Below are 25,071 nucleotides of genomic sequence, written 5' to 3' on the forward strand. Positions count from 1 at the left end.
TTGTCAAAATAATCGTTGCATGTAACGCTTACTTGGACACCTACCCAGAGCATGGACAAAAGTGCCCGGTGTATGAACTTATCTCTAGAGAAGTCCTTGATCACTTGAGTCTGAGAGTGTGACTTAAATGCATGTTATGTGATGAGAATTTGCCAGTTTTGAAAGAGTTATAGGGTTGTGACTGTTCATTTGGTAATTTTACCTGCACTTTCCCATTTGCTTTTACCTCAACTGCTGCATTGGCTCTCTCATAAGGTTTGTTCTCTTCTCTTTGCTCCAATCTACCTTTCCTTCTATGTAGAATCTGTACATAGCTGCATTTTTACAGGGTTTTTTTTGTAACATCCTTGTTTCAAGCTTCTAAGGTCCGGTTGGCGGGGCTTTCCCGTCCCGTGTTATTTTTCTTATTTGGTTTACAGTAATTTTTCATTTGCCTGTATCCTTTATAACCATCCTTGCTTCAAATTTTGAAAGTACAAAAATTTACTTGTGCTGCAAAAGGAAAAAGAGGGAAGGAAGACTACCATTTGGCTATGTAGCATTCTTTCCTATTCTCCTCTCCTTTTGCATGTACATATTAACACTGGATCCTCAATGTGGGAATTTGAAATTGAGTATTGAATTGAGGAAATCAAAATAGGATGTGGGAAAAGCCAGCAGGAATGCTTCTTCAGGAAGCACTTATGCAAACAAGCGTTTTTGCTATTCAAATTTGAATTAAAGTCTTAAATGTTCTTTGAAAATGCTTTTAATAAACTAGAAACACTGTTTATTTTTTCTGTCAAAAGTTGCCAAATAGCGTTTTTTTGGCTATTTCACGGCATTTTTAGCCTTTTTGAAAGCACTTCTAGACAGATATCTTTAGAAAACAAGAGTTGCGGTTATTTCAATAAATTATCGGGGCAAAAATTTCATGTTCTACTTTTTATCATAAGGAAATATGTTTCAGGCCGTTATTGTTGACAGAAAAGAAAAGAAAAAAAAAAATTTACCTTGCAAACCTTATCTCTTTGTTTAGGTGGTGCTTCAAAAATCACGTTTATATCTAAGCACTTTTGCTAGGAGTACGTTGAAATTTAATTAAAATCTGAAAAGTACTTGTAACATGCTTGTGTAATCTAAATGTACGTCAAACAGGGACAAAAATGCTTTTTGCAATAAATCATCTTGGTGAAAAGTTCTAGTTCTACTTTTCATCAGAAGGAAATTTGTTTCAAACCATTGTTGTTTGAAAAAAGTAGAAATATTTTCACCTTGCCAAAACCTTCTCTTTGTGGTAAAACTAGCAAAGAAAGTGACGTCATCAGTGATGAGCTGTAAAATATTTTGGCGATGATGCTGACGTGGGGCATCCGTTACAAATGAATTGGTATTTTGCATTTACCGAATTACCAAACTATTCATTTGTTGTTTTCCTCCCCCTTTAGCAGTTAAATTATTAACCTATTAACACTATCATTTATAAATAAAATAAAAAAATGTTTTCATGTTCTTGAATTTCTTATAAAAGCTGATATCTAAATAGTACAGAAAATTAGAAGCGAATTACATACAAAAACTGATTACAAACTTTTAATAAAAAATGAAACTCAAGAACACTAAATCATGGTTTATGTCCGACATTATTGTAGGTTTAGTATGCCTCTGGTTCTAGTTTTGACTAAAAGTTTGTAACCGGCTTTTTGTGCGCATTTTCTACATTACAAACATGGATTGAAATTAAAATGTATATGGCACAATCCAGCTATGGAAATATGGGGGGAAGTGAACTAGTTGAAGGGAGAAGGAAGAGTGCCCGAATATCGGCATTGAAGGAGGCTAAGAAGAACAAAGAAATCCCCAAATCCAAAACTAATGTCGGTAGCGAGAACGGTAAGACACCTGTTGCAGCAAAAGCAGCAGCTTCTGGTTCCAAGAGGGGCCGAAAGCGCAAAAAACTTGAAGATGTAGTTCTATCTTCTCAACAGGTCGTTCTGTCCCTGCCTTACTCTTACATTATGTATTGACATAAATTCTCTGTAGTGTATCAGTAACACATCGGTACTTGTTGACAATGATATCGACACCATAACGATACAATATGGATAGTTCGTTCTCTAATAAATAAACAATGTTCGCTTAAGTGAAGAACTGACTTATATATGTGCATGCATAAATTGGAACTCTAGTTTATCTTGGATACTTATTTCAGCGGCAGGGTCCTTTCCAAAAGTTGCGGCTCAGCAATCCTTCCCTTCTCATTTGCCGTTGCATGCAAGTTTTTGAAGACCGAATACATGATGTCGACGCGAGCAAGATCAGTGAGATTCTTATTTCTAACATAGATTTTGTTTAGTTCAAGATTTCCGAATGCAGTAACGTAGTTATTGTTCACGTTGCAGATCAACTGTTATCTACGCCAGTGGCGGTGAAACAAGTATGCGAGTACATCCTTAATACGTTACAAAGGTGTGTGCACATTGTTTTCTTTCTTCTGGAATGCTTGAATTACTAGTTGGAAAATTACTCAAGGACGTGGATTGTTTAAGCACGTATGGCATGGTTTTTTAACCTAATGTGTCTGCTTTACATAGGAGGGATACACTTGATGTATTTGCTCAGCCTGTTGACCCTAAAAAGGTTAGCTCTATACGTGTTGCCAAATTTTTCTCACATTTGTTTCATCTTTCAAATCAGATAACAGTGATATGTTTCTTGGTTTCCAAGGTAATAACCTATTACACAACCATAAAAAAGCCAATGGATTTTGGCACCCTTAGAGATAAACTTCATGCAGAAATGTATGCAACCCTGCAACAATTCAAGGTTTGCGCCGAAACAAACGCTCTTCCTCCTGTCCCTATTCTTTCTTCTTCTTCTTCTTCTTTCTTGCAATCTTCTACTCTCCTTTGTATCCGGCGTCGATCAGAAACCGGAAAAAATTACCGCATCATTTTATGTTTTGAATTGCACCGAGTGGCATGTGTAATTGACGAAATTATGAACTTTTTTTTCTTTGAATTAACAGCGTGATGTGCTGCTGATACCCAAAAATGCAATTCACTTCAACGGAAAAGCCACCATATATTACCAAGAGGTAGGCTAATTTATATAATTTTCCTTTTCATGGTTTTTGTTTTTATATATATAAACTACCATGAAAATCTTAGTTTTCTTACCAGGCTCAAGGTATAAAAGATCTTGCCAACGAACTTTTCAGAACTCTGAGATATGATCGAAGGCGTTTTCTGTTAAAATATTACTTCCATGAAATACTCTGCCCTGATGGGAATGGTGGAGATATACACTCAAAGTTTCTTGAACCAACTGGGAAGCCAAAGTTTTTTGAACCAACTGGCAAACCACAGCGCTTGTGTGGCTCATCTCTCAGAAGAGAAAAACAAGCTGATCCAAATCCTGGTAATTATTGCAATGGCTTAGAGACTGTTGATTAGAAGATAACTAGCGGAATTCGAAGAATTTTTCTACCTTCATGCATTTTTATGGATGGAAAAGGAAGCTAACCTGGTTTGCCTTTCCCTTGCTTTGAACAGGAATGAGAAATGGTAGGGGCTCAAATTTAGCCGAAGTGCAGAGCCGTTACAGTTATTGTACGCCTTCCAATGAGAATGAATCTTTAATCTCAGCTGTCTACAACGCCCCCAGCAAATTACTTGCCCATGTAAATTACTATGATATAACCTCACCTCCATAAGAAAGCACAGCATGTTAGTTTTTTATACACAAGATTTTTCGTAACGTCTGCACCGATATGTTTTCATATGAAAAGAGAAAAGGACTTACTTGGCTTGCAATTTGTTCCAAGACCGGAGACTGCGACACCCTGCCTGTTTCATATGGTGCTCATAGAACTTTATGGAAGTGTTTGAAAAATGTTTTAACTTTGAGATTATTTACTGGTTTCGGCAAACTTGTTGTGTAAGTATAAATAATTAAATATATAACTTCGTTGCTTCTTCATGACAATGTAGATTGATGCTGGTTTCGGATACAAAGAAAGTCTCATATGGTTCATTAAAAATTTGGGGCCAACAGCTCAAATGGTTGCTAAGAAGAAATTAGAAAGTCTACTTGCAGCTCAGCATTGCCAGCCCCAGGCAACCCCTCCAATTCAGAACCAAAATTATCCAGCTTTCGCCCTATCTGCATCACCAGCACTTGGTCATCCTATCGGTGTTAATAGTTCTCAAATGGCTCATATGCAACATAATTGCCTGGATAACTTGCCAAGGGATGTGAATGCTTCTTATTTCCATGGCGATGCTTCTGCACAAGGATATGCCCCGGTTAGAGCCAGTGTATGCATCAATGAGGGTGCTTACAAGGGAAAGATGAATGCAGCCGACACATCCAGATTAGGCATGGAGGGTAATGTCATTGACCCGAAAGGGAAAGCACCCGAGGAACAAGATACTTCTGACAAAACTTTCCCGAAACGGATGGCTATTGACATAAACAAAACCATGGACTTCACCAGTCTTCCCAATGGCATAAGACTTCACGGGAGCAACATTGAAGGCAGGCCTCATCAATATCAGAACGGAAACGTTCAGTTGGGGTCGCACATTTGCGTTGTTAGAGATTTGGGTGGTCCTGGGACAAAAAGCATAAAGTTTAGGACTGTGGATATGCTAGCAGAACGTAACAATGTAGGAAACCTGCTGCAGCAGCTTCCGCAAGCTCCGATGTCTAGGACTGCATCAAATCAGTCGAGGCTGCAAGAGATCACGTCGAAAACTAACACCTATCTGAGGCCTTCACCCGCTCCTGAGCTGTCGAGTTTGATCCAGGCAACAACTTGCTTCAATGGTTCCGACACGCAACTCAATAGAAACTATGCAGCTAACTCTTTTCGTGCAGGTCAGCTTCCTCAAATGAATAACTATATAGCTAACCCTGCACAGGCAGGTCAGCTCAAGCCTCATCCCAATGCGGCGCAAGGTGTGCAAGAAATGAGTAGCTTTCCGAGCATGAAACTGAAGCTTGGTGAGGATCATAGTGCAATGGCAAAGGGTGGCATGTATATGAGGAGAGAACAAGGGGAGGTGTCGCTGGCGGCTCGGGGAATTATGAAGCCTCCTCCCTTGTACAATGCATTTGGTAGCCATGAAAGAGCTTCTACTCAATGGTACCAAAAGGAGCCTACTCCTGAATCTTTTCTGCCCTGGCAGGTGGACTCTCAGCAGCCTAACTTGGCTCTTCAGCTGTGAGTTGAGTGAGCTAAGGGAGGGGCTCCTTTGAACTTTCATCCCATGCATGTTGATCAAATGGACTTGTTTTGTATTTCTCTTTTCAATGTCCTTTGCCTTGTCCTAAGTTCACAGACGGTTTTATGTTTTATGTTCTAATGTGTAATGTCTCCTTTGAGTTGTTCATCTATGTCGTCCCTAAACTGCTTTGGTAGGCACCTCAGACTATGTTTTATGTTCTAATGTGTAATGTCTTCATTTGTGTTCATCAGTGTCCATCCCTTATTAACTGTTTGGTAGCATATCTGACTTCCCTTTAGGCTTCAATTTTTTTTATTAATTATTGTGATATTTTAATCTAATTTAAACTATAAGAAAGGGGATTCGAATTTGCATATAGAGAAAAGAACACTAATCTAACCAACTTGACTAAGCTAGATCTGCTAAGACTTCAAATTTCTTTTAAACGTCCGAGCTCCAAATTGAATTTTTCCTTCACTTACAAGTGAAGTACAAGAGGCCAAAAGATGAATGTGGAAATCACTAACACTGATGAATTCTCACAATGCGGCATCAAAAGACTCGTAAGTTGTCAAAGAGGGCAAGTGAAAAGCAGACAAAAAGCACTCATTCCTAGTGAAACCCACTTCACTTGATGGGCTGGCTCCTTCCTTCAATCCTTTATAGTATGTATATTTTAATTAGGCTCGTGTGTACCATTCTAAACAGATACTTAACCATCCAATAACAAATAACTAAGTGAAAATTAATCATTAAACAACACATGCAGATATGTTAAGTTATTCAAATTTATGATCAACCTATCAACATGTCAACATATGATACGATGTTGGCAGGGTCATAACCACCTCTAACTATTTTAGTCTTTAGCTCTCAGGGAGGGGGGACCATTACTGTACGTATCGTTTTCACTGACTAGGGTTTACAAGAGAGGACCACCTCACATGTCAATGACTCAATATTATGATAGGCTGAAGCAGTTTAAAAAGTTGTGAATGATTATTTTATGACCCCTAGGGTTTGAGGAAATGTTTTTGGTTCTTGATCCATCTTTTGTGGAGAGCTTTGATAAGTAGTTGTGGTAGGGTGAAAGCACAATGCATGAAGGTTTCTAATTGGATCGTTCGGTTCGGATACATTTTTACTCACGCCCTAAACAATTTAAGCTGCAGAAGTCTAGTTGATGCATTGTTTCAGTTCTCGCAGAGATAGTCTTACCCAAAGAAAACTCATTCAACCGATCTCCACAATCATATAGAAGCTGCAAGCTTACAAGAGCAGTTTCTCTTAGCATTGAGGAGTGTGAACTATTTTCCTTTTTCTTTTTAAATTTGGTAAGGTGGCCTATTCTTTCCTTGCCTATCTTGGTAACCAAAAAGGTAGAACCAGGCATTTAAGTTTCCAAGTTGTCTAGTAATTCACTTCATGCACTATTGCATTGTGGTTGATTTTCTAACAGTTAAAGCTTTTGCAGTCCAACAATTGTTCATGCATCGTTTCAATTCGAGTATAAATATGACCTTTACCTGATAAAACCCGTAACGCCATGAGAGTTTCAAGCATAAATTGAGGAAGCAAACACAAGAAGTGGGATGAGGCAACAATTCCCACTCTCATTATATATGAATACAGGGGTTCACTCACATCCAACCTCACTTCTTTCAAACCTAGCCGTGGAGATCGATCAGTTGTTGTAAGAAAGACACTGTATACGAGTCATATGAGAGCGTTCTCATTGGATTGAGAGATAGATGCCTTGTGTATGCAAGTAATGTCCTTCCTTGCCCATATTGGTAATGAAATTGGTCGAACTAGGCACTTAGGCTTCCAAGAAAGAAGCCTCGAGAAAGCATAAATATCCGTTGTTGTCTGGTAGATTACTTCATGCACTAGGCATTACGCAACGGCTATGGTAAGAAGATAAATTATACATCACCAATAAATAATATATATATCAATCAATACTTAAATAATAATTCAACAATTAATAACCACATCATTTGATTTACAAATTTAGTTTAAAATTTTAGTCTCTTTAATTTTAACTAGTACAGATTTCTTAGAATGAGATCAACAACGTAATAAAATAGGGCAACTGACAATGTGGAAACACACCCCCATATGGAAAGGATATTAATTTTACTACAACATATGCACGTTACTCCATGAATACAATTAAAAATCTACTTCACTTGTACTTTCAATTTCTTTTTTTGTGTACTTCCATTATCGACAACCAATGAACTGGTTATTTTAATTCATTTCAGATCTTCATACAAACACGTACAAATGATATACACGCACCACCTTAAAAAGGGTTTCAGCTACAAACAAATTAGAAAAATCCTACTCACAACTAAACTTCATAAGACTGCTTGACTCGTTACCTGTAAGAATCCATTGTATTCTGACACTCACAACTTGACACATGCACCTAAATAACTCACAAGTTGACACATGCCCGTAAATAACTCATTAAAATCACACCAAAAATAAAAAACTTCTACATGCCAAATTGTAATTTACCAATTTGGGATGAATGAAAATGACCTAGAGAAAGCCATGAATTTTTCCCTCTTGATTTTTGCCCAAGGGAAGTCAAATTTGTGCAAGATAATGTTCAAGAAACAAACTTTCTGCTGATAATTAAAGACTAAAAAGAGATTGTAGGGTATATATATATACAATAAAATATAGACCTCACGAATGCCGATGAAGCATGAAGTGCTGTATTAGCATATAGCTCCAAGTTCCAACCTCTGCAATTCTGAGAGACTGCGTTTTAGCCCCACCAGACGTAGACATGAGGCGGGATTTAAGATGCCAAAACGCATGCCATAAAAACCTACTTTCTAATTATTATGCGTTGCCAAACATTGCCAAAACAAAAAAGACAGCCAACCACAGCCTCCATATTTCCCCAGCATAAACATGGACATGTAAATTGTAAGCATCAAATGGAAAGCCCTCTCTCCTGGCGAGGGTTCAGGTTCACTTGCTAAAGTAGACACTGCTGGACTTGTACGTTCTGTATAGTAACATGTTTCTAGTTCTTTAGGTTTTACTAGAAACAACAATCTCTAAGTACCTCCCGTAGGAGAGAAAACTTACAGATTTAGCGGGGATTTATCCACATACCCTCTCTCTAGTAATATGTCTTTGACTCTTTACCTCCAGCTCCGGGAGAGAAACTTCAATGCTGCGGGATATACGTCACCTCGCTCTAGCAACTTCTCCTATTTTTTTTTTTACTAAAAATAACAATCTCTAGTCAAGTGATGAGTAAGAAAGAGAGGCAAAATATGGTCGGGACAGGAAAGTTCTTTCTTCCCTCCACAACCCACAATCATTTTGTTCAATTCAATGGAAATGTTTTGAAGGGAGGAGGTTGTTCACTCTCCCTTAAAGTTCCATGTCACTAATTTCACGAGTTGATCAGCCCCTTGCTCTTATTTCTTACTAGCCGCAGCCAAAATATAGGTAAACAACAAAAAACGTACCCAAATTTGTTACTGAATTTCAACGGTGTGACACAGTTTCACAGCATCCATTGTAATAGACATAGCACCCTTGACCAATTAAGTTTAACTCGAGCACGTTCAAAATGCATAAACATAAATTTTGGTGTAGAAAATTATGGAAATTAACGGAGAGAATTGTAAGTATAGTATCAGTAGAGAAATCGGCATAACTTATTTCACCTGAGGAATGTAACAAAAAAAGTGCGGAGATAACCACAGCTCTGATCACTAAATACATCATCAAAAAAATGGCAAGGTAAACAATATATACAACAAAGAAGACAGTAAAAGGGAGCTCCCTTCAGTCCAAGCACAGAGAAGAAAAGAATGAAGTTATCTCCCGCATCATTCACACATTCACAGTAGAAATATCCACTCCATTTCTACTGAGTTTGAATGAATGAGTCGGCAGCTAATTCAAACCCTTTGCCCTTCCATGAGTGGACTGAAGAAAGCTCACTTAAACTATCTCTAAGATCACATAATACACATGATTCCAATAATGTTTACTGCTCCATGAAAACTATTATTCAAAGGGATCGAAAAATGGAAACAAACATTTTGGTACGTATATGCTAATTCAGAAGAGGGGAAACAAGAAAGACCACAAGAAGACTCAATTTTCACATTTTTACTAATGACTAGCTAATTGAACAAAATATTATTATGATGTGGATGTAATTCCAAGTACATTTTTTGCTATGATGCAGCCATAGAAAATTTTATACGATTTCCCTTAATCATTTTAACGTCTAATTAATAAATTGAAAACAAGCAAATGACAAGTTAAATAGTGATCACAGTATTGATTAGGGCATCCTTTAGGATGGAATTTGTGTATGAAGATGATTAGCATCCAAATTTCATGTTCAAGTATATTCCATTAATAGTTATTACTGAAATGTTATAGAAATCCTGAAAGCAATAATATGAATTCTTACTGAAAACTTAATTATAGAAATCCTGCAAGCAGAACTAATATTTATATTACTGAAATCTTACAGAAGTTCTGAAAGAAGAAATGTTCAAATCTAACCTAATTAGTAACTGCTTAAAATCCTATCACTTTAATGTTACAGAGCTCTTAAACCCAATTAACATATCTGTATTTTTTGGGGCTAATTCTTGTATATATTCTCATATAGGTGTAGAACTTTTACAAATTATCAGAAAATAGTGTCTAATTCCTGACTTTCCATGACTTGTACTGTAAGTCCAAGACTTGCTTTCTCTCCATTTCTTCTGTTTCCATGACACATAATTAGGACCAGATAATTTAAGTGGGGTGTAATCCTTTTTTATTCATTTCTCCTCTTTTTTGGCCAAAATAGCATAGATCTCAAAGATAGTATTTCTTGCATAAACCCTAACCCTAAGTAAATTAAGTCCGAATATTATGAACCAGAGATTCACAACCACCAAAAACATCAGACCATATGTGCATTGCCACAGATGCCTATGAATTACCCTTAGCAAAATATATATAGTAAACAGAGATGGTATAATAGCTTTCACCACCACAATTTAGAAAAATTAAAGATTAAATTAGTAAAGATGGTGTAATAATTTTCTTCTACGAAAAAGAATCTCATGGTAAAATTGAGGACCATTTGAGCCAAATAAATAAAATTAAGGACCTTTTTTGGAGGTTAGGTGGGAACAAATAGATATACCGGGACGTGATAAAGGACCAACTTGTCAAAAATGAAGCAAACATATAAATGATAGACTCAAGGACTTTCAGACTTACTAATAAAGAAGCTCTACAGAAACGTCCTTACAACTTCACCAAAAAGTAAATCCTTGCAATTCAACCTCCATCAGCAGCCGCACTGTGAATAAGTCTGTGATGATATATTCAGAAGAACTGAAGAAAAATAGACAAAACCCATGAAAAATCAAATAACTGAATAATTAAATTTTAAATTGAGGAGAAGAAAAAAAGATAATTAATCAAAAAGAGTGATGCAAAAATCAAGGAGGGAGAGGGAGGAGGGAGAAAGATTTTTTTTTGGGGGGGGGGGGAGATGAAGTGTCGCTGTCTTTCATCAGAATCAGAGAAGGGAAAGCGATATATTGGAGATCTCTCTATCTACCTGATCTCTCAACACAAATCTGGCAAAAGCACTGATGTTTGTGTGTTACTATATACTAAAAGAATCAATAAGTAAAGAAATAAAATATAAAAAGTGGTATTTCCTTTTCTTTTCCGGGAGACCTATTGATACTTATGACCATATACTATCTAGTTTTTACTCATTCAACATAGATACACTAACATATAAGGGGCTCTCTCTGCATCTCCACATATATAACCAGAGACTCAAAGAGATGATTATACCACTGATGTATACAGCTCACCCTCTCCACTACTGTGCGGAGAAGAAAGAGGTGGTGGGGTTTCTTTGACCATAGTTTTGCTTGCCTCTCTCTCTCTCTCTCTCTCTCTCTCTCTACTGTTTACTACCGTGTGTTGCACTAGTATCAAGGTCTCAATCTTCTCTCAGTGTATGTAGGGCAGAAGTACGCTATATATAGGGTTTGAGGTCACAGATGAGTCCGGCGGAGAAAGTCAGGGTCTCATACTCGTTGTGTCATTCTGATTACGGAAATGACTTACCTACCCCTCACCCTTCTCCCCGCATGTAGGGTCCAAACTAAATCCCATGATGACTGATATTGCATTGACGGAAAAGGATCATCTCCAAATCCATTTTGTGCAGATCTTAGGCCATCTCCAATTGAACGGTTTAAAGGGTTAAAGGGATAAAAATAGTTCGAAAATCGTCTTCAATCGAGGGCTAGGTCAATGGGCTTGTGAGTATCTCCAGCCAGCCCTTTTTTTTTTTTTTTTTTTGTTCTTTTCCTTTTGCCCAACCCACTTTTTTTTTTTTAATTTCTAATTTTTTCCTACACTATTTCTCACATATTTTTTCACCATTCCATACTATCTTATCTCATTTTATTTTAATTCTTCACATTCCATACTATAGCCCATTGGCCTTCGGTTGGAGATGATTTTTTATCACAAGGTTATGTTTGGCCTATGACCTTCTAATCCCTCTGTTGAAGATGGTAAGAAATATGGGCCTGCAAATGTTCATTAAAATATTAATTTCTTTGAGGGTCATATGGCTAAAACGAGTCATCTAGCCCACCTTCGGTTGGAGATGGCCTTAAGGATCCCCACATCCTAACCGTTCATCGTGCATCTTATGGTCAGTTTTCGTCAGATACTATTTGTGTTTAATTTTAAATAATAAAAGTCCACTGATTTATGATCGCGCTAAGATGTGTGGATCCTTAGGATCCCCACAAAGTGGATCTGGATGGGATCCAATTCCGCATTTGACCACATATACAATACTCCTCGTCTGAGAGTAACTTATAGTAATGATAGGAAGATTAAATTTGTAGGCAAAATTTATAAATTAAATGACATAAAAGTTGATGATTGGATTATTACTTAAACGTTGATAAATGTGTTTATTCCTATTGGTGACACATCATTTAGTTTGTAAATTTTGTCTACAAATTTAGTCTCCCTAATATTACTCAGTAACTTATATGAAATGAGTTTATCTTTATTTGGTGTCTCAATTAAATAATACAATTTTAGGTATTTAAAAACTTACATGTGTCATTATTATTAGAACAGAATGCCACAATGACAATAAACATGTTCTATATAATTCATGGGAATTGTTATTCGTACTCCAAAAATCTCATTTTGCACTCCGAACTTTCTATAATTAGAAAGGAAATTACACTTATGAGGAGTGTAAAATAAGATTTTTGGAGTGCTAATAACAGTTCCCTAATTCATTATCTTTTTCTATAGCCAAAACTCAATTCAAGTCTCACTTATTTTTTTTGAAATTCAAATGTCGTCACTTGATTCCTTAAAACTTAATATGTGTCTCATTTTGCCTCCTATTATCAAAGTTTGTTAACAAATCTGTTAAAATTATTTATGTGACACAAACAAAACTCATTGTTGCTAGGGTTGTAAACCAACTCGAAATAACTCAAGCTTGCACCAGGGATCAACTCTTTTTTGGTTTGTGGAAGCTCAGTTTTTGAAAGAAACAAGCCAAGTGTATCGTACTATAGTTTGACTCGTAAAGCTTATAAGCAACTTATTTAAACTTCACGAGACAATTCGAACTAGATTCTACTTCACTATAATTTGCTTTGATGAAAGATCATGTTCGAGCTTTTGCTTTTGGACAACTATATATGTTTACTTTCTTTCTAAATTAAAATTGATTATCTTGTTCACCAAAAAACAAAAAAAAAAAAAAAAACTTTAAATTGATTATCTTCACTTTTAATTTTCTTTAAGACGAAGATCGATATTATGTTCCCTTCTCTTATTTTGTTTTCAAGGAGAACACAAGTGTGAAAAAAGAAAAATACTACTTTAAAGCATTAGCTTTTAAAATTATATGTCATACTGTTTATATATATATATATATATATATATATATAATTGTTGTTGTCACAATTAAATTTTTGGAGTTTCAAAATATATATATATATATATTATTAAATTGTGTTGGCAAGCAGCGAAGTTCTCTTCATACCATTTTATTGTTTTAAATAGCTCAAATCAGTTTGAGCTCCTTATCGAACTTGAAGTTTTTAAGCTTACTCGAGCTCGGCTCCGATACAAAGCTAGCCAAGTCTAGCTTGAGCTCTAAAAATGAAACAAGTCAAGCTTAGTCAAAGTGATATTTAGTTTGACTCAGCTCGTTACCTTAATTAACTGTTGAGATGTGTGTCACATATCTCTAAAAATATAAGATGACAAAGAATTTATGAAAAGTTTCATTTGTAAAAAAATCTTCTTAGTATTTTTGAATAAATATTACACCAGAGGCATAAATCTTCAGCTTATTAATTATGATCTTTTCATCTTTTGGCAAAAAAAAAAATTATATTCTTTTCACCTCTGGGATCGATCACTGTTTCTTAATTATTTCAATAAATTGTGGGTGGTTGAAATGTTTTTTTCAAGCTTACTATTTGTGCATCATGCAATCATAATTAATATAGAAAAAAAGGATGATAGAACGTATTACTATTGTAAACGAATCAAAGTGTTCACAAGGAAATCTTGCTTTAGATAAAAGTTAAGTAAGAAAAAGTCCCAATGTTTTGGGCTCATTGATTTTACATGTAAGTGGAGTGTAAAATTTCACTTTTTCGAAAGAAAAGGAGGATACAGACAAAAGCAATGAAATAAAAGAGATCCGAGTGATTAGAAAGTAAAAAAACAAGATCAATTCCACCTTAAATAAACATGGCGTAAACTCAATCCCGTTATTTTAGATTTTTTTTTTTTTTTTTTGGATTGACCTTAACAAGAGTACAATTTGTTTGTATTTAACTGTTGCACCAAATTCAGTTTTCCCTTCAAACTTTTTAGGTTACTTAGAGCATCTCCAAAGGAGATGTCAAATTTTAAACATCAAAATGATAGTTGATAGCTTATGTGGCAATTTGACATTTTGTACAATATTTTGCTCCACCATAATATGTTAAATAATAATATCATTTAATAAACTTTTTATCATTTTGTGGAGTCCAATAATTAAGCCAACCAATCAAATATTTCAAAAACATAACAACATTTATTATATATTATATTAATCTATTAAAAAATCATTTAATGAATTTGATATCTACTGTCAAATTTGACTGTAAAAGGCTTTACCTTCAAATGACTCAGCGCCACATAAGAAATTGAAGGCTCGGTTGGAGAGAGTTTGCTGCCATTTTTTACTATTGTATGCCTACGTGGCAATTTTAACATCTGCTTTGGAGATGCTCTTATTGGTTATAATATTGACTGAAATTTATAAAAAAAAATTTAAAAAAAAAGAAGGATATCTGAATAAAAATTAGTAAAAAAAAAGAAAATTAAAAGCAATACAAGTATATTTATACAAATAAAAGTGAAGCAGATGATACTTTTATCACAATGACTGCAGGCAATCATGTTTATGCATCTTTATGCAAGTTCGATTTTCACTAATCTCCCTCCTCTTAACAACTAACAATAAATCTACTTACACTATCTTTTGTAAAAAAGATATAAATAAAACTGACATACTTACTCTTACACTCTTATATATAGAACTCACATAAGTATATAGTTGAAGATAGATTGGGTCCATTGGGAGACCTTGTCCAGGATTCCCTGAGAGAATATGGGTGTCCGATCCATGTCCTCATCTCCTCGCAAAAGGACTCTCTATATGATGATTCCTTTATAGCTCAGGCAAACAAGTAAGTACAATCACGTGTGGTTATGTCTTCATGTGCATGTGTACACCAGCACAATGTTGTAAAGTTGAAACGATCAACAACTCTTTAATTAATTTTCTTATAATTTGACACCAAAATAATGGAGTTTGCCACCGCCGTCAGAGCCACCCCATGTTTGTTTTGTCTGGGAAAAGGGTAGCCACTGGCCAGGCCACCCTCTCTTTACCTACCATTTTCATATTTCATTCACATCACCACCACCACCACCACCATATTCTAACAACCAACAGCAGAAAGCCGTGCGTACATTCAAAGTACTTATAATTATAGCACGTTCCCTTCATTTCAATTTGTAAATAATATAAGGGAGACTTTAGATGCGGTCTTTAGCTATAAATATTCTTTGATTGAAACCTTATTGGTTTTTAATTTTTGGTCGAGGTCCCTGAAATCAATGTGATCATTTATTTATGTGTACGTTACTACATTTTTTTAAATTACAAATTTTAGTTGTTTATATAAATGAGATTTTAAATAAAAAACCATAATTTGTGGGATTAAAAATATTAAAATATAAATATACTATTGTGTGTGTGTATAGAAACATGGTACATTCATCAAAATTAACCAAAAAAATTATTGTATCAAAACATGGGTACATTCTTCAAAATCACCAAAAAAAAAAAAGATAGTAGGCTTAATAACATTAGTAAATTTCTTCGATTAAACTTGACATGAATACATTTTAAAATTAAAAAAAAGAATGAACCCATTTAAGTTTAAAAATGGATTTAAAAAAATTGAATAGATTATATATATAAAGGTGCATTTTACATATAACAAATTGGTATATTTAATAATGAGTACATTTTAAGATTAAAAAGTTTTACATGAATACCCATATAATTAGCATGGGTACATTTAGCAAAAAATAAAAATAAAAAAATATATATATACATACACATATAATGGGTTCAAATACAAATAAACTTTAAAAAATATGGGTACAAAAAGAAATTAATATATGGGTACAAATTAAAACTGAAAAGAAAATTGGTACAAATTAAAAAAGAATTAAAAATAAAAAATGGGTAAAAACTAAAACTAAAAATATATGATAAAAATTTAGGTATAAATATAAATATACTAATTGTGACATCCCACATCGCCCAGGGGAGTGATCCTTATATGTATATTCACATCCCTACCTAGCACAAGGCCTTTTGGGAACTCACTGGATTCAGGTTCCATAAGAACTCCGAAGTTAAGCGAGAAGGGGGCTAGAGCAATCCCATGATGGGTGACCCACTGGGAAGTTGCTCGTGAGTTCCCAAAAACAAAACCGTGAGGGAATGATAAGCCCAAAGCGGACAATATTGTGCTACGGTGGTGGAGCGGGGCCGGGAAGTGATCCGCCCCGAGCGGGGATGTGACAATTGGTATCAGAGCCTAACTCTGGCCGTGGTGTGCCAACGAGGACGTCAGGCCTCTAAGGGGGTGGATTGTGACATCCCACATCGCCCAGGGGAGTGATCCTTATATGTATATTTTCATCCCTACCTAGCACAAGGCCTTTTGGGAACTCACTGGCTTCGGGTTCCGTAGGAACTCCGAAGTTAAGCGAGAAGTGGGCTAGAGCAATCCCATGATGGATGACCCACTGGGAAGTTGCTCGTGAGTTCCCAAAAACAAAACCTTGAGGGAATGGTAAGCCCAAAGCGGACAATATCGTGCTACGGTGGTGGAGCGGGCCCAGGAAGTGATCCACCCCGGACCAGGATGTGACATTAATTGTAACATTTTTAACATTAAATGAATATATGTAGAAATAAAAAAATATTTTATTATTAAAATAATTAATGATATTATTAATACCCAAGGACCTTGATCAAAAATTAAAAAGGAATAGGTTGTTGGTTTTTAATTTTTAATCGAGGTTCCTGAAATCAATATGATCATTTATTTCTGTGTATGTTACTACATTTTTTAAATTAGAAATTTTAGTTGTTTATATAAATGAGATTTTAAATAAAAAACCATAATTTGTGGGATTAAAAATATTAAAATATAAATATACTATTTTGTGTGTGTGTGTGTGTGTAAACATGGTACATTCATCAAAATTAACCAAAAAAATTATTGTATCAAAACATGGGTACATTCTTCAAAATCACAAAAAATAAAAATAAAAAAGATATTAGGCTTAATAACATTAGTAAATTTCTTAGATTAAACTTGACATGGATACATTTTAAAATCAAAGAAAAAAGAATGTACCCATATAAGTTTAAAAATGGATTTTAAAAAATTGAATAGATTTTATATATAAAGAAAAAAAAGGTACATTACATATAACAAATTGGTATATTTAAGAATGAGTACATTTTAAGATTAAAAAGTTTTACATGAATGGGTACATATAATTAGCATGGGTACATTTAGCAAAAAAAAATATATATATATATATGGGGGTTCAAATACAAATAAACTTTAAAAAATATGGGCACAAAAAGAATTTAATATATGGGTACAAATTAAAACTGAAAAGAAAATTGGTACAAAATAAAAAAGAATTATAAATTTAAAATGGGTACAAACAAAAACTAAAAATATATGATAAAAAATTTAGTCATAAATATAAATATACTAATTGTAACATTTTTAACATTAATGAATATATTTAGAAATAAAAAAAAATTATTATTAAAATAATTAATGATATTATTAATACCCAAGGACCTTGATAAAAAATTAAAAAGGAATATGATTTTAATCAATGAAATAGCAAAATGAAGGATAAGAACCTAATTTCTCCGTAATATAGACAAGGTCTCCCTTGGTGACTCAGACATGACAGAATAAGAGTAATTAAAATGGACACGAACACGTACCAAACTCATTTAGGACCTAGCAACTATTTTCAAATTTGATATTTTTATGTCTTGTACTGTATACAAGATATTTCGCATGGACGTAATGGTTTTCGATTTGATTGGTTTTGTATGGTTTTAATTGTTTCCTCAATTCTCAATCCAAGATCCCATCTATAGCATTCTCTTTAAGTCAAGTGTACAAAGACAATTGTTTTTGGGTGTGCTATCACACACCTCTTTTCATTTTTCACACACCTTTGTTAATTTTTGTCCATTGATCTTCTTCAATTCATTTAATTCGACAGTTGGAAATTGAGAGTGATGTGTGAGAAGTAAAAATACGTGTGCATATAAGACTACCCTTATTTTTAACTTGAACTATTAATTAGTTGGTAAGACTTTTGTTATGCAAGTAGCAACTGTGACTTGTCCATGTCTGCTATTATATAGTGTGTTATTGATAAGAGCAAGCAACCCAACTAAGGAGTCATTGTTCTTTTGTTGCCTATATAACAAATTGATTTGAATACCAAAAAGAATGGCAAAGAAAAAACTGGACTTAAAAACAATGAACATGACCAATAAGCACGTAGTGATGCCCCTTTTTTTCAATATTTAAAATGAGTTCAAAATTTAAATTAGTTTTCCATCCAAAAACAAAAGAAAAAAACTTGTTATATGTTGATCGAGTGTAAGCATATATTTTGTATTGGCATTTTATGTAAGCATATATTTCGTATTGGCATTTTAAGTTTCAAGTATGTAGTGTCAAACATGTAGATTGAACATAGAGCACGAATTTTAGAGTGTCCTTTGACTTTTGGACATGGCTAGGACATGATTAAACAATTGTCATGACATGTTTGGGGTCAGTTTGTCATTATATTTAAAATTTCAGGACTCAAATTGAAAATTTTAAAAACTATACGATCAAACTATAAAATTTGAGAATTCTTTTAAAGACCCAACCCCATCTCCCTATTCACACTTAATCTATTTGGAATAAGACATTAATATTAGGGTTTTTTATATGCAACGCAACTTTATACTAAAAGGGCTAGAGATTTGTTTTCTTGGTTAAGAGTATTTACTCTTGTTTTTGAGCCCCTAGTTCGATTCCTCCTTTCCTTAAGATTGCCTGTATCAAGAAACAAGGAGCAATTTAGGCACAATTAATCAACATAACAAGTTAATATTGAACTCGCCATTCACCGAAGCCGAACCCAATATACCTCTTACTACAAGTGAAACTACAATTGTCAATTGTATTTAGATTTTGGCTTACATACTGTTGAAATTGGAAAAGAAAATGGGTCCCTTTTGTGACTATGTCTTGTGTACAAGAAAAAGGCCCATCTCCGAAACCCTGGGCCGATCAAAGCACTAGGCTCAAATCAAAAGAACAGTAACTCCGTTTCAAAGGAAAGTAGGAGGGGCGTTGACGAACGCAACAGACAGACAGGTGAGTTTCGGAAGAAAGAGAGCCGATTCATTCGGCTGAAGGCGGAGGAAGGAGATCTTCTTCTCTGTGACTGTACTAGGGTTTCCAAAAACTAGGGCTTTCGTCATCCGCCCTCTTCAGTTTCCAATCCGTGCAGTCGCAGGGAGACTCTGTTTTTCCGGAAGCAAAACGCAGGAAAAAGAGAGCAAAAGCTCGGGTTTTGAATGAGAGGCGAGTGTCATAGGCTCAGAAATTGATTTGGGAATTACGGTTTTGAAATTCGATTGCGTGGAGGAAAGAGGGTAGTCGGAAATGGCTTACAGAAGAAGGCAGCAGGTTTCGTCGTCGTCATCGACATCAAGCACGAGCTTTCGATTTGAAGAAGAGGAAGATAAATCTCGGTACCCGCTACCTTTGCTGCAGTCCGACGATTCGCTTGCGGCCAAAGCTATTCGAGCCTCGTCGGCGCATCGCGACTCCTCTCTCTCCTCCGCTTACGCTGCTCGCGGTGCCCAGGCTCCTGTCAACTCCTCCTCCCCAACGTCCTCATTGCCTTCCCGATATTCCAACCCCTCCACTACTGCATCCTCTTCTCCGTCCTCCAAGGTCTTTGGATTCATAGGCATTTGTGCTTTTTCATCCGTGAATTGTGTGTTTTGTTGCATCCGGTTGCGGTTTTTATTCTGCCAATTACTTAAATTTGTTGCTTTTTGTGGGATTTTCAGTCGCATGAGTATACTTCATTCAAGAATGTGAATGAATCCAAACATGGGTTTTGGGGTGTTCTTGCTAGAAAAGCCAAAGCCATTCTCGACGACGACGATAATGGGGCTCAAGATTATGATTCACCCCGAACAACAAGGGTGGACATGCCATCTACACCTACAAGGGGTAAGGTGAGATACAGTCTTCATCGTGCCTTTATAGTAGCTTGGCATTTTCAAAAGACTTATAGTTGCTGCTGCATTGTTTAATGATTGTGTATTTTTAGACTAATAGCATTTAATACTCTAATTTGTGTATCTACTAACTATTTGCAGTATCCTGAACCAAACCAATTTGTTGAGAGCCGCGGAAAGACAGAGAATCCCCCATTACAGAAGGGATTGGGTGCATTTACATCATCACTTAGTTACATTAGTGGCACCATTGGGAATGCTTTGGAGGTAGGCAATGTGAATTTATGTTAAAGTGACCTTTGAGTTTAAACGTTTTTCTCATGCTTCCAAAAGTAATTCCAATATTTCACCCGCTGTTTCACTTTTTTCTTGAAACGTAGTATAGGTATCCTGGTGTGTTTATAAATAATGCTAATAAGAATGGAACATTGACTCTATGCGTGTGTTTTTGCATCTGGACAAAGTCATTGCATTATGCATATTTATGTAATTTTATCTTTGACTGTCTCTATACTCTGGAGTTGGTCCAATAATTGGTAATTGTGTGTATTTGATCATATATGCACTGTCTGCCGTTCACTCTTTGACAGGAGGGTCGTACGATTGTTGAGAAGGGGACTGCAGACATTATTCAAGAGACTCGTAAGCATATCAGGAAAAAGCCTAGTGATTCTGTGCAAAAATCACAACCTCAGACGCAAGCTGACCTCGAACTCCAATTGAAGGCATCTCGCGACGTAAGGTGGCAACTTTTGTGTCACTGGTTGATATTAATAGATGTTTCTTGGTGTGGGTTGAGCTTTTCAAATTTGTTATTATAGTGGGATATGAACAATGTTGGAATCTTGGAATAGTTTAATAGGATGTAACTAGTTTTCTTCTATCGTGTATGAAAATCAATTGAATCTGATGTGCCCCAACACTTAATGGAATGAAAAGTCTCGAATGACTTCAATGCTTCATCCATAAGCTTTGCAGTTGGGCTCATGCGTAGCATCTTTTGAACCATAGGCTTAGTGCCGCCCACTCTATCTTATTTATAAGAGCAGGAAAAAGGAGGAATTTTAAGATGGCCGAGTTTTATACAAAATGCCTTCTATCATAGTTGTTTGATGTTTTTATGTTACTTGTAATAGTAAGATGCATGATTTGCCCTTTTGTTTTTGCACTACAGGTTGCAATGGCAATGGCTGCCAAAGCAAAACTTCTTCTTCGGGAGTTGAAGACTGTCAAAGCAGATTTTGCTTTTGCGAAGGAGCGATGTGCTCAGCTGGAGGAAGAAAACAAAATCCTTCGGGAGAATCGTGAAAGGGGAGACAACCCTGAAGATGATGATATGGTATCCATTTTTTTTCCATTTCTTCACTTCTAGTGTTTTTTGGTTCATTCTGTCACATTGCCACTTTCCTTTCTTAATTTCTGTTGAGACTTGTGAAAGTTACGATATTCCAGTACAGTAATCTCCTTGTTTACATTGCAATGTTTGTGCATCATATCTCTTTCTATATCCATAATGGCATTGGGTTGCAATGTGTTTGATAATAATATTTCTGTTCAGATAAGACTGCAATTGGAAACCCTGTTGGCAGAAAAGGCTAGATTGGCACACGAAAATTCAGTATATGCACGTGAAAACCGTTTCCTAAGGGAGGTTGTCGAATATCACCAACTCACTATGCAGGATGTTGTATACTTGGATGAGGGAAATGAAGAAGTCACCGAAGTTTATCCCATCAAGGTACCTTCTAGTTTCCAGTCTTTCCTAGTCCCTGTTTCCCCCACTGCCTTCTTGACCGACTTTGACGTAACTTTTCATCAACTCAGGTCATCCCTCCTTATCCTTCACAGCCATCAGAAGTCCAGGGAGCTTCCCAAAATACTTCCCAATGATGGAAAATGGCACCGAATAACGCTGAATCTTTTCCTCTTTGATTGGCAAGGGGATATGTACTTTCAACAAAGGCTTAAATTTGTAGCAATATTATCTGTTGTTTGTAATATACTTTTTGCCATGTATAATCGGTCCTCCCAATCGCTTGGCCTGTATGTGATGTAGTTCATGTGTTGTGAGTTTTAAGCTTTCAAGCTTGTGATTCCACAACGTTAATTTATTAGTGCTTGGGAGTTGAATTATCTCTTTGCATATTTATACCAACAGCCACAAATTTGAATGGACGAGAGAAATTTACATGCAAGTGGGATGATAAGTTGGTGGTATCCGAAGCCTATCATGACGTCATGTGTTTTAATTTTTCACATAATATTGTGTTTTTGGTTTGTGATACCGCAAGTTTGGGGTCCTAGTTGCATGTAAATTATCCTCGATATCAATGTGCAACAGAGTAGATGTATTAAATATAATTGAACAGATGGTCTCATCCCCTTCACAAGCTTATTTTTAAAAATTGAATGCTCTATAAACTTGGGGTATGAACTTTGATCACATGAAATGAAAGGTTTTGGACCAACAAATCAAATGCGGTGTATAAATAGTATTCCACCTGCCCGTGTGACATTTTACTAAAGCATTAAAAATCATGAAATTCTGAAGCATATGCCAACTACACAAGGTCGCCATTGATTATTTGTTCATATTTGGCGACTACTGAATAGTTTGGAAAAATCAACAGTTTAGATTTTACATATTAGTGGATCTTGCGATGATTAAGTCTTGCATATAACGTTTATCACTGAATGAAATGTAGCATTTTAACTGAACATACTTCGACGTAAAAGCCTTCAAACAAGAAAGCAACTTTAACTAAACAGTTATACCGCTACTGTATAAACATGTGTTTATATATGACATTATATTATTAACATGAAACACCGCAATAACGATATACAATATGCCATGAAATGCTAGAAGTCATCTTTATACAGAGTCATGGGTACTAGTGGGCTCATTTTCGTACAACTAGATGGACTAATGATTCAGAATCGGACTGACTACCTTTCTTTATTTCTTTTGAGGAATCAAAGAGATAGATAGATAGCATGACGGTTAGTTTAAAACAAGGAATATTTGCCTAATATAGTTTTAACTACTTTCCTATGTGCCAGTTGAGCAAACAACTTCAAGACAGATGTAATGTCCAAAGCTTGTGGACAGCTCCTTGCTTACCTTTTTTTTCTTTAAGAATTCATTTCATTCGGCGCCCTACTTATGCATCAAATCATTAAATATATGAACATAATTATATTGGAATGCTACTCTGAACTTTTCAATCAAACCTTCTCGTTTTATCTGTACGGTTGTCTGTATCATTCTATAACGTTGTATTACGGTTGGAACCGTTTATTTTTTAAATTAAGCTTTAAAGATAAACTTTAACAGAAGAAAATCAACCAAATCATAAATTGTTTTTGTTTTATTAACGTTGGTGAAATTTTAGTATCTAACTAAATAACAAAGTTCATTAGTTACTGAATGTCTATAAGATGACTAAACGATTTCAAATTTAGTTGATTATTGGCAGACTTGATTAAAAAATGACTTAAAAAACAAGCGATTTGAATCTTCGTGCATATTCTAAGATGATAGGGTAAAACGAGAAGATTTATAAAAATAGGTTGCTAGCATATATTACTCTAATTTTAGTTTACAAAAACAGAGTGATTAAACTACCTTGTTTGTTGGTTTTTTTTTTTTTTTTTTTTTAAATTGTTTTTTGTTTTACTTTTCTCTTAAGACATGGTTGGAAATGAAGCATAGCTGCATAGGATTCCTCTAATAGGCAAAGCACGTTGCGCCGGAGACAACAATGCAGGTAGGGATCAAAACAGTCCCATGTCGCCTTTGGGAACCTCCCAAAATTATTAAAATCATGCACATCTTGCAAAACCCTAATGACATTGTTTTTGTGTATTCATTTAGTTATACCAAACACAACTTACCACCATTATATTAAAAGGGGGTGACCCCAAGTCAGCAAGGCTCTCCGTTTTGTGTGGGGGTCATGAGGTGGGGGGGGGGGGGGTGGGGAGAGGAGGGAAAAATGTCTATTGTACGCAGTCGTACTCCTGTTTTGCAAAGAAATTGTTTTCATGACTCGAACCCATAATCTTTAGGTCACAAAGGAGCAACATTTCCGTTGTGCTAAGATTCGCCCTCACAACATTACATAGGATGAGGCAAAAATAAACTAAATCAAAATACTTTTGAGATGCATTGAGGCTAGATTTTGGTGTTCGAGCGTTGTTGTATCCCTCTTTACCAGTAATTATAATGTGTTAAGTTCAATTTTCATTAATGATGAATCTGATGCTAAATAAAAAAGTAGGGAAACTCCATGAACCAAAAGTACAATTATATTTAAAATTATATACGCCAACAATACATGTACAATTGTATTTAGTATTCATCGTTGATACGTCGTTACGTAAATGAATAAAGAAGTTTCTCATTGTGTAGAGCGTTGGTCAAACTAGCTGCCATCAAAATCATATCCTATGACCTCAAGTTTCCAAGAATACCAAGTTGTGGTTCATAGAGCAACCGACTTCAACTAACCAAACTCTTTATATTCCAAGAACAAGAAGACAACTTGACACTCCCATCCTTGCATTAAGACCATTATTGCACTGTTTTTGCAAATTCATAATTTTTTTATAAAGGGAATCAATTCATGTTTTGGTCACGGTAGTTCATTTTTTTTTAAGACAAGTAAGACCAGAGATATTTCAGCTTTTCCTAGCCATCATCATGATACCAAAGCCAAGAATTGAACCCAAGATATACTGTGTGGAACACAGACCTAAAATTGTCCCCAATCACAGGACCACTACGTGGTGGATAATTTGTACTAAACGTAATTAAAAAACAAACCATGCTTTAATAATCCTCTTCTACAT

At 35.3% G+C, this 25,071-nt stretch overlaps 2 protein-coding genes across 2 annotated transcripts; both read left to right on the forward strand.

The window, feature by feature from the left end:
* The first annotated feature begins 6 nt into the window (after nucleotides 1-6).
* On the forward strand, nucleotides 7-5,338 carry LOC103963325. The gene is made up of 7 exons (XM_048570072.1): nucleotides 7-2,300; nucleotides 2,382-2,619; nucleotides 2,707-2,805; nucleotides 3,008-3,076; nucleotides 3,162-3,399; nucleotides 3,534-3,661; nucleotides 3,972-5,338. Exons 3-7 carry the CDS (start codon nucleotides 2,740-2,742, stop codon nucleotides 5,208-5,210), a joined length of 1,740 nt encoding a protein of 579 aa, XP_048426029.1. The 5' UTR covers nucleotides 7-2,300; nucleotides 2,382-2,619; nucleotides 2,707-2,739; the 3' UTR covers nucleotides 5,211-5,338.
* Nucleotides 5,339-19,286: 13,948 nt separating this feature from the next.
* LOC103963323 lies at nucleotides 19,287-22,350 on the forward strand. The gene is made up of 7 exons (XM_009376136.3): nucleotides 19,287-19,924; nucleotides 20,044-20,214; nucleotides 20,359-20,484; nucleotides 20,808-20,954; nucleotides 21,392-21,556; nucleotides 21,776-21,955; nucleotides 22,042-22,350. The coding sequence occupies exons 1-7, from the start codon at nucleotides 19,631-19,633 to the stop codon at nucleotides 22,105-22,107; spliced, it is 1,149 nt and encodes a 382-aa protein (XP_009374411.2). The 5' UTR covers nucleotides 19,287-19,630; the 3' UTR covers nucleotides 22,108-22,350.
* The last annotated feature ends 2,721 nt before the right edge of the window (nucleotides 22,351-25,071 follow it).

The sequence above is a fragment of a genome, unplaced genomic scaffold, assembly GCF_019419815.1.
Source record: "Pyrus x bretschneideri cultivar Hongxiangsu unplaced genomic scaffold, Pyrus_bretschneideri_v1 Contig51, whole genome shotgun sequence".
In the NCBI taxonomy this organism is placed as follows: Eukaryota; Viridiplantae; Streptophyta; class Magnoliopsida; order Rosales; family Rosaceae; genus Pyrus; species Pyrus x bretschneideri.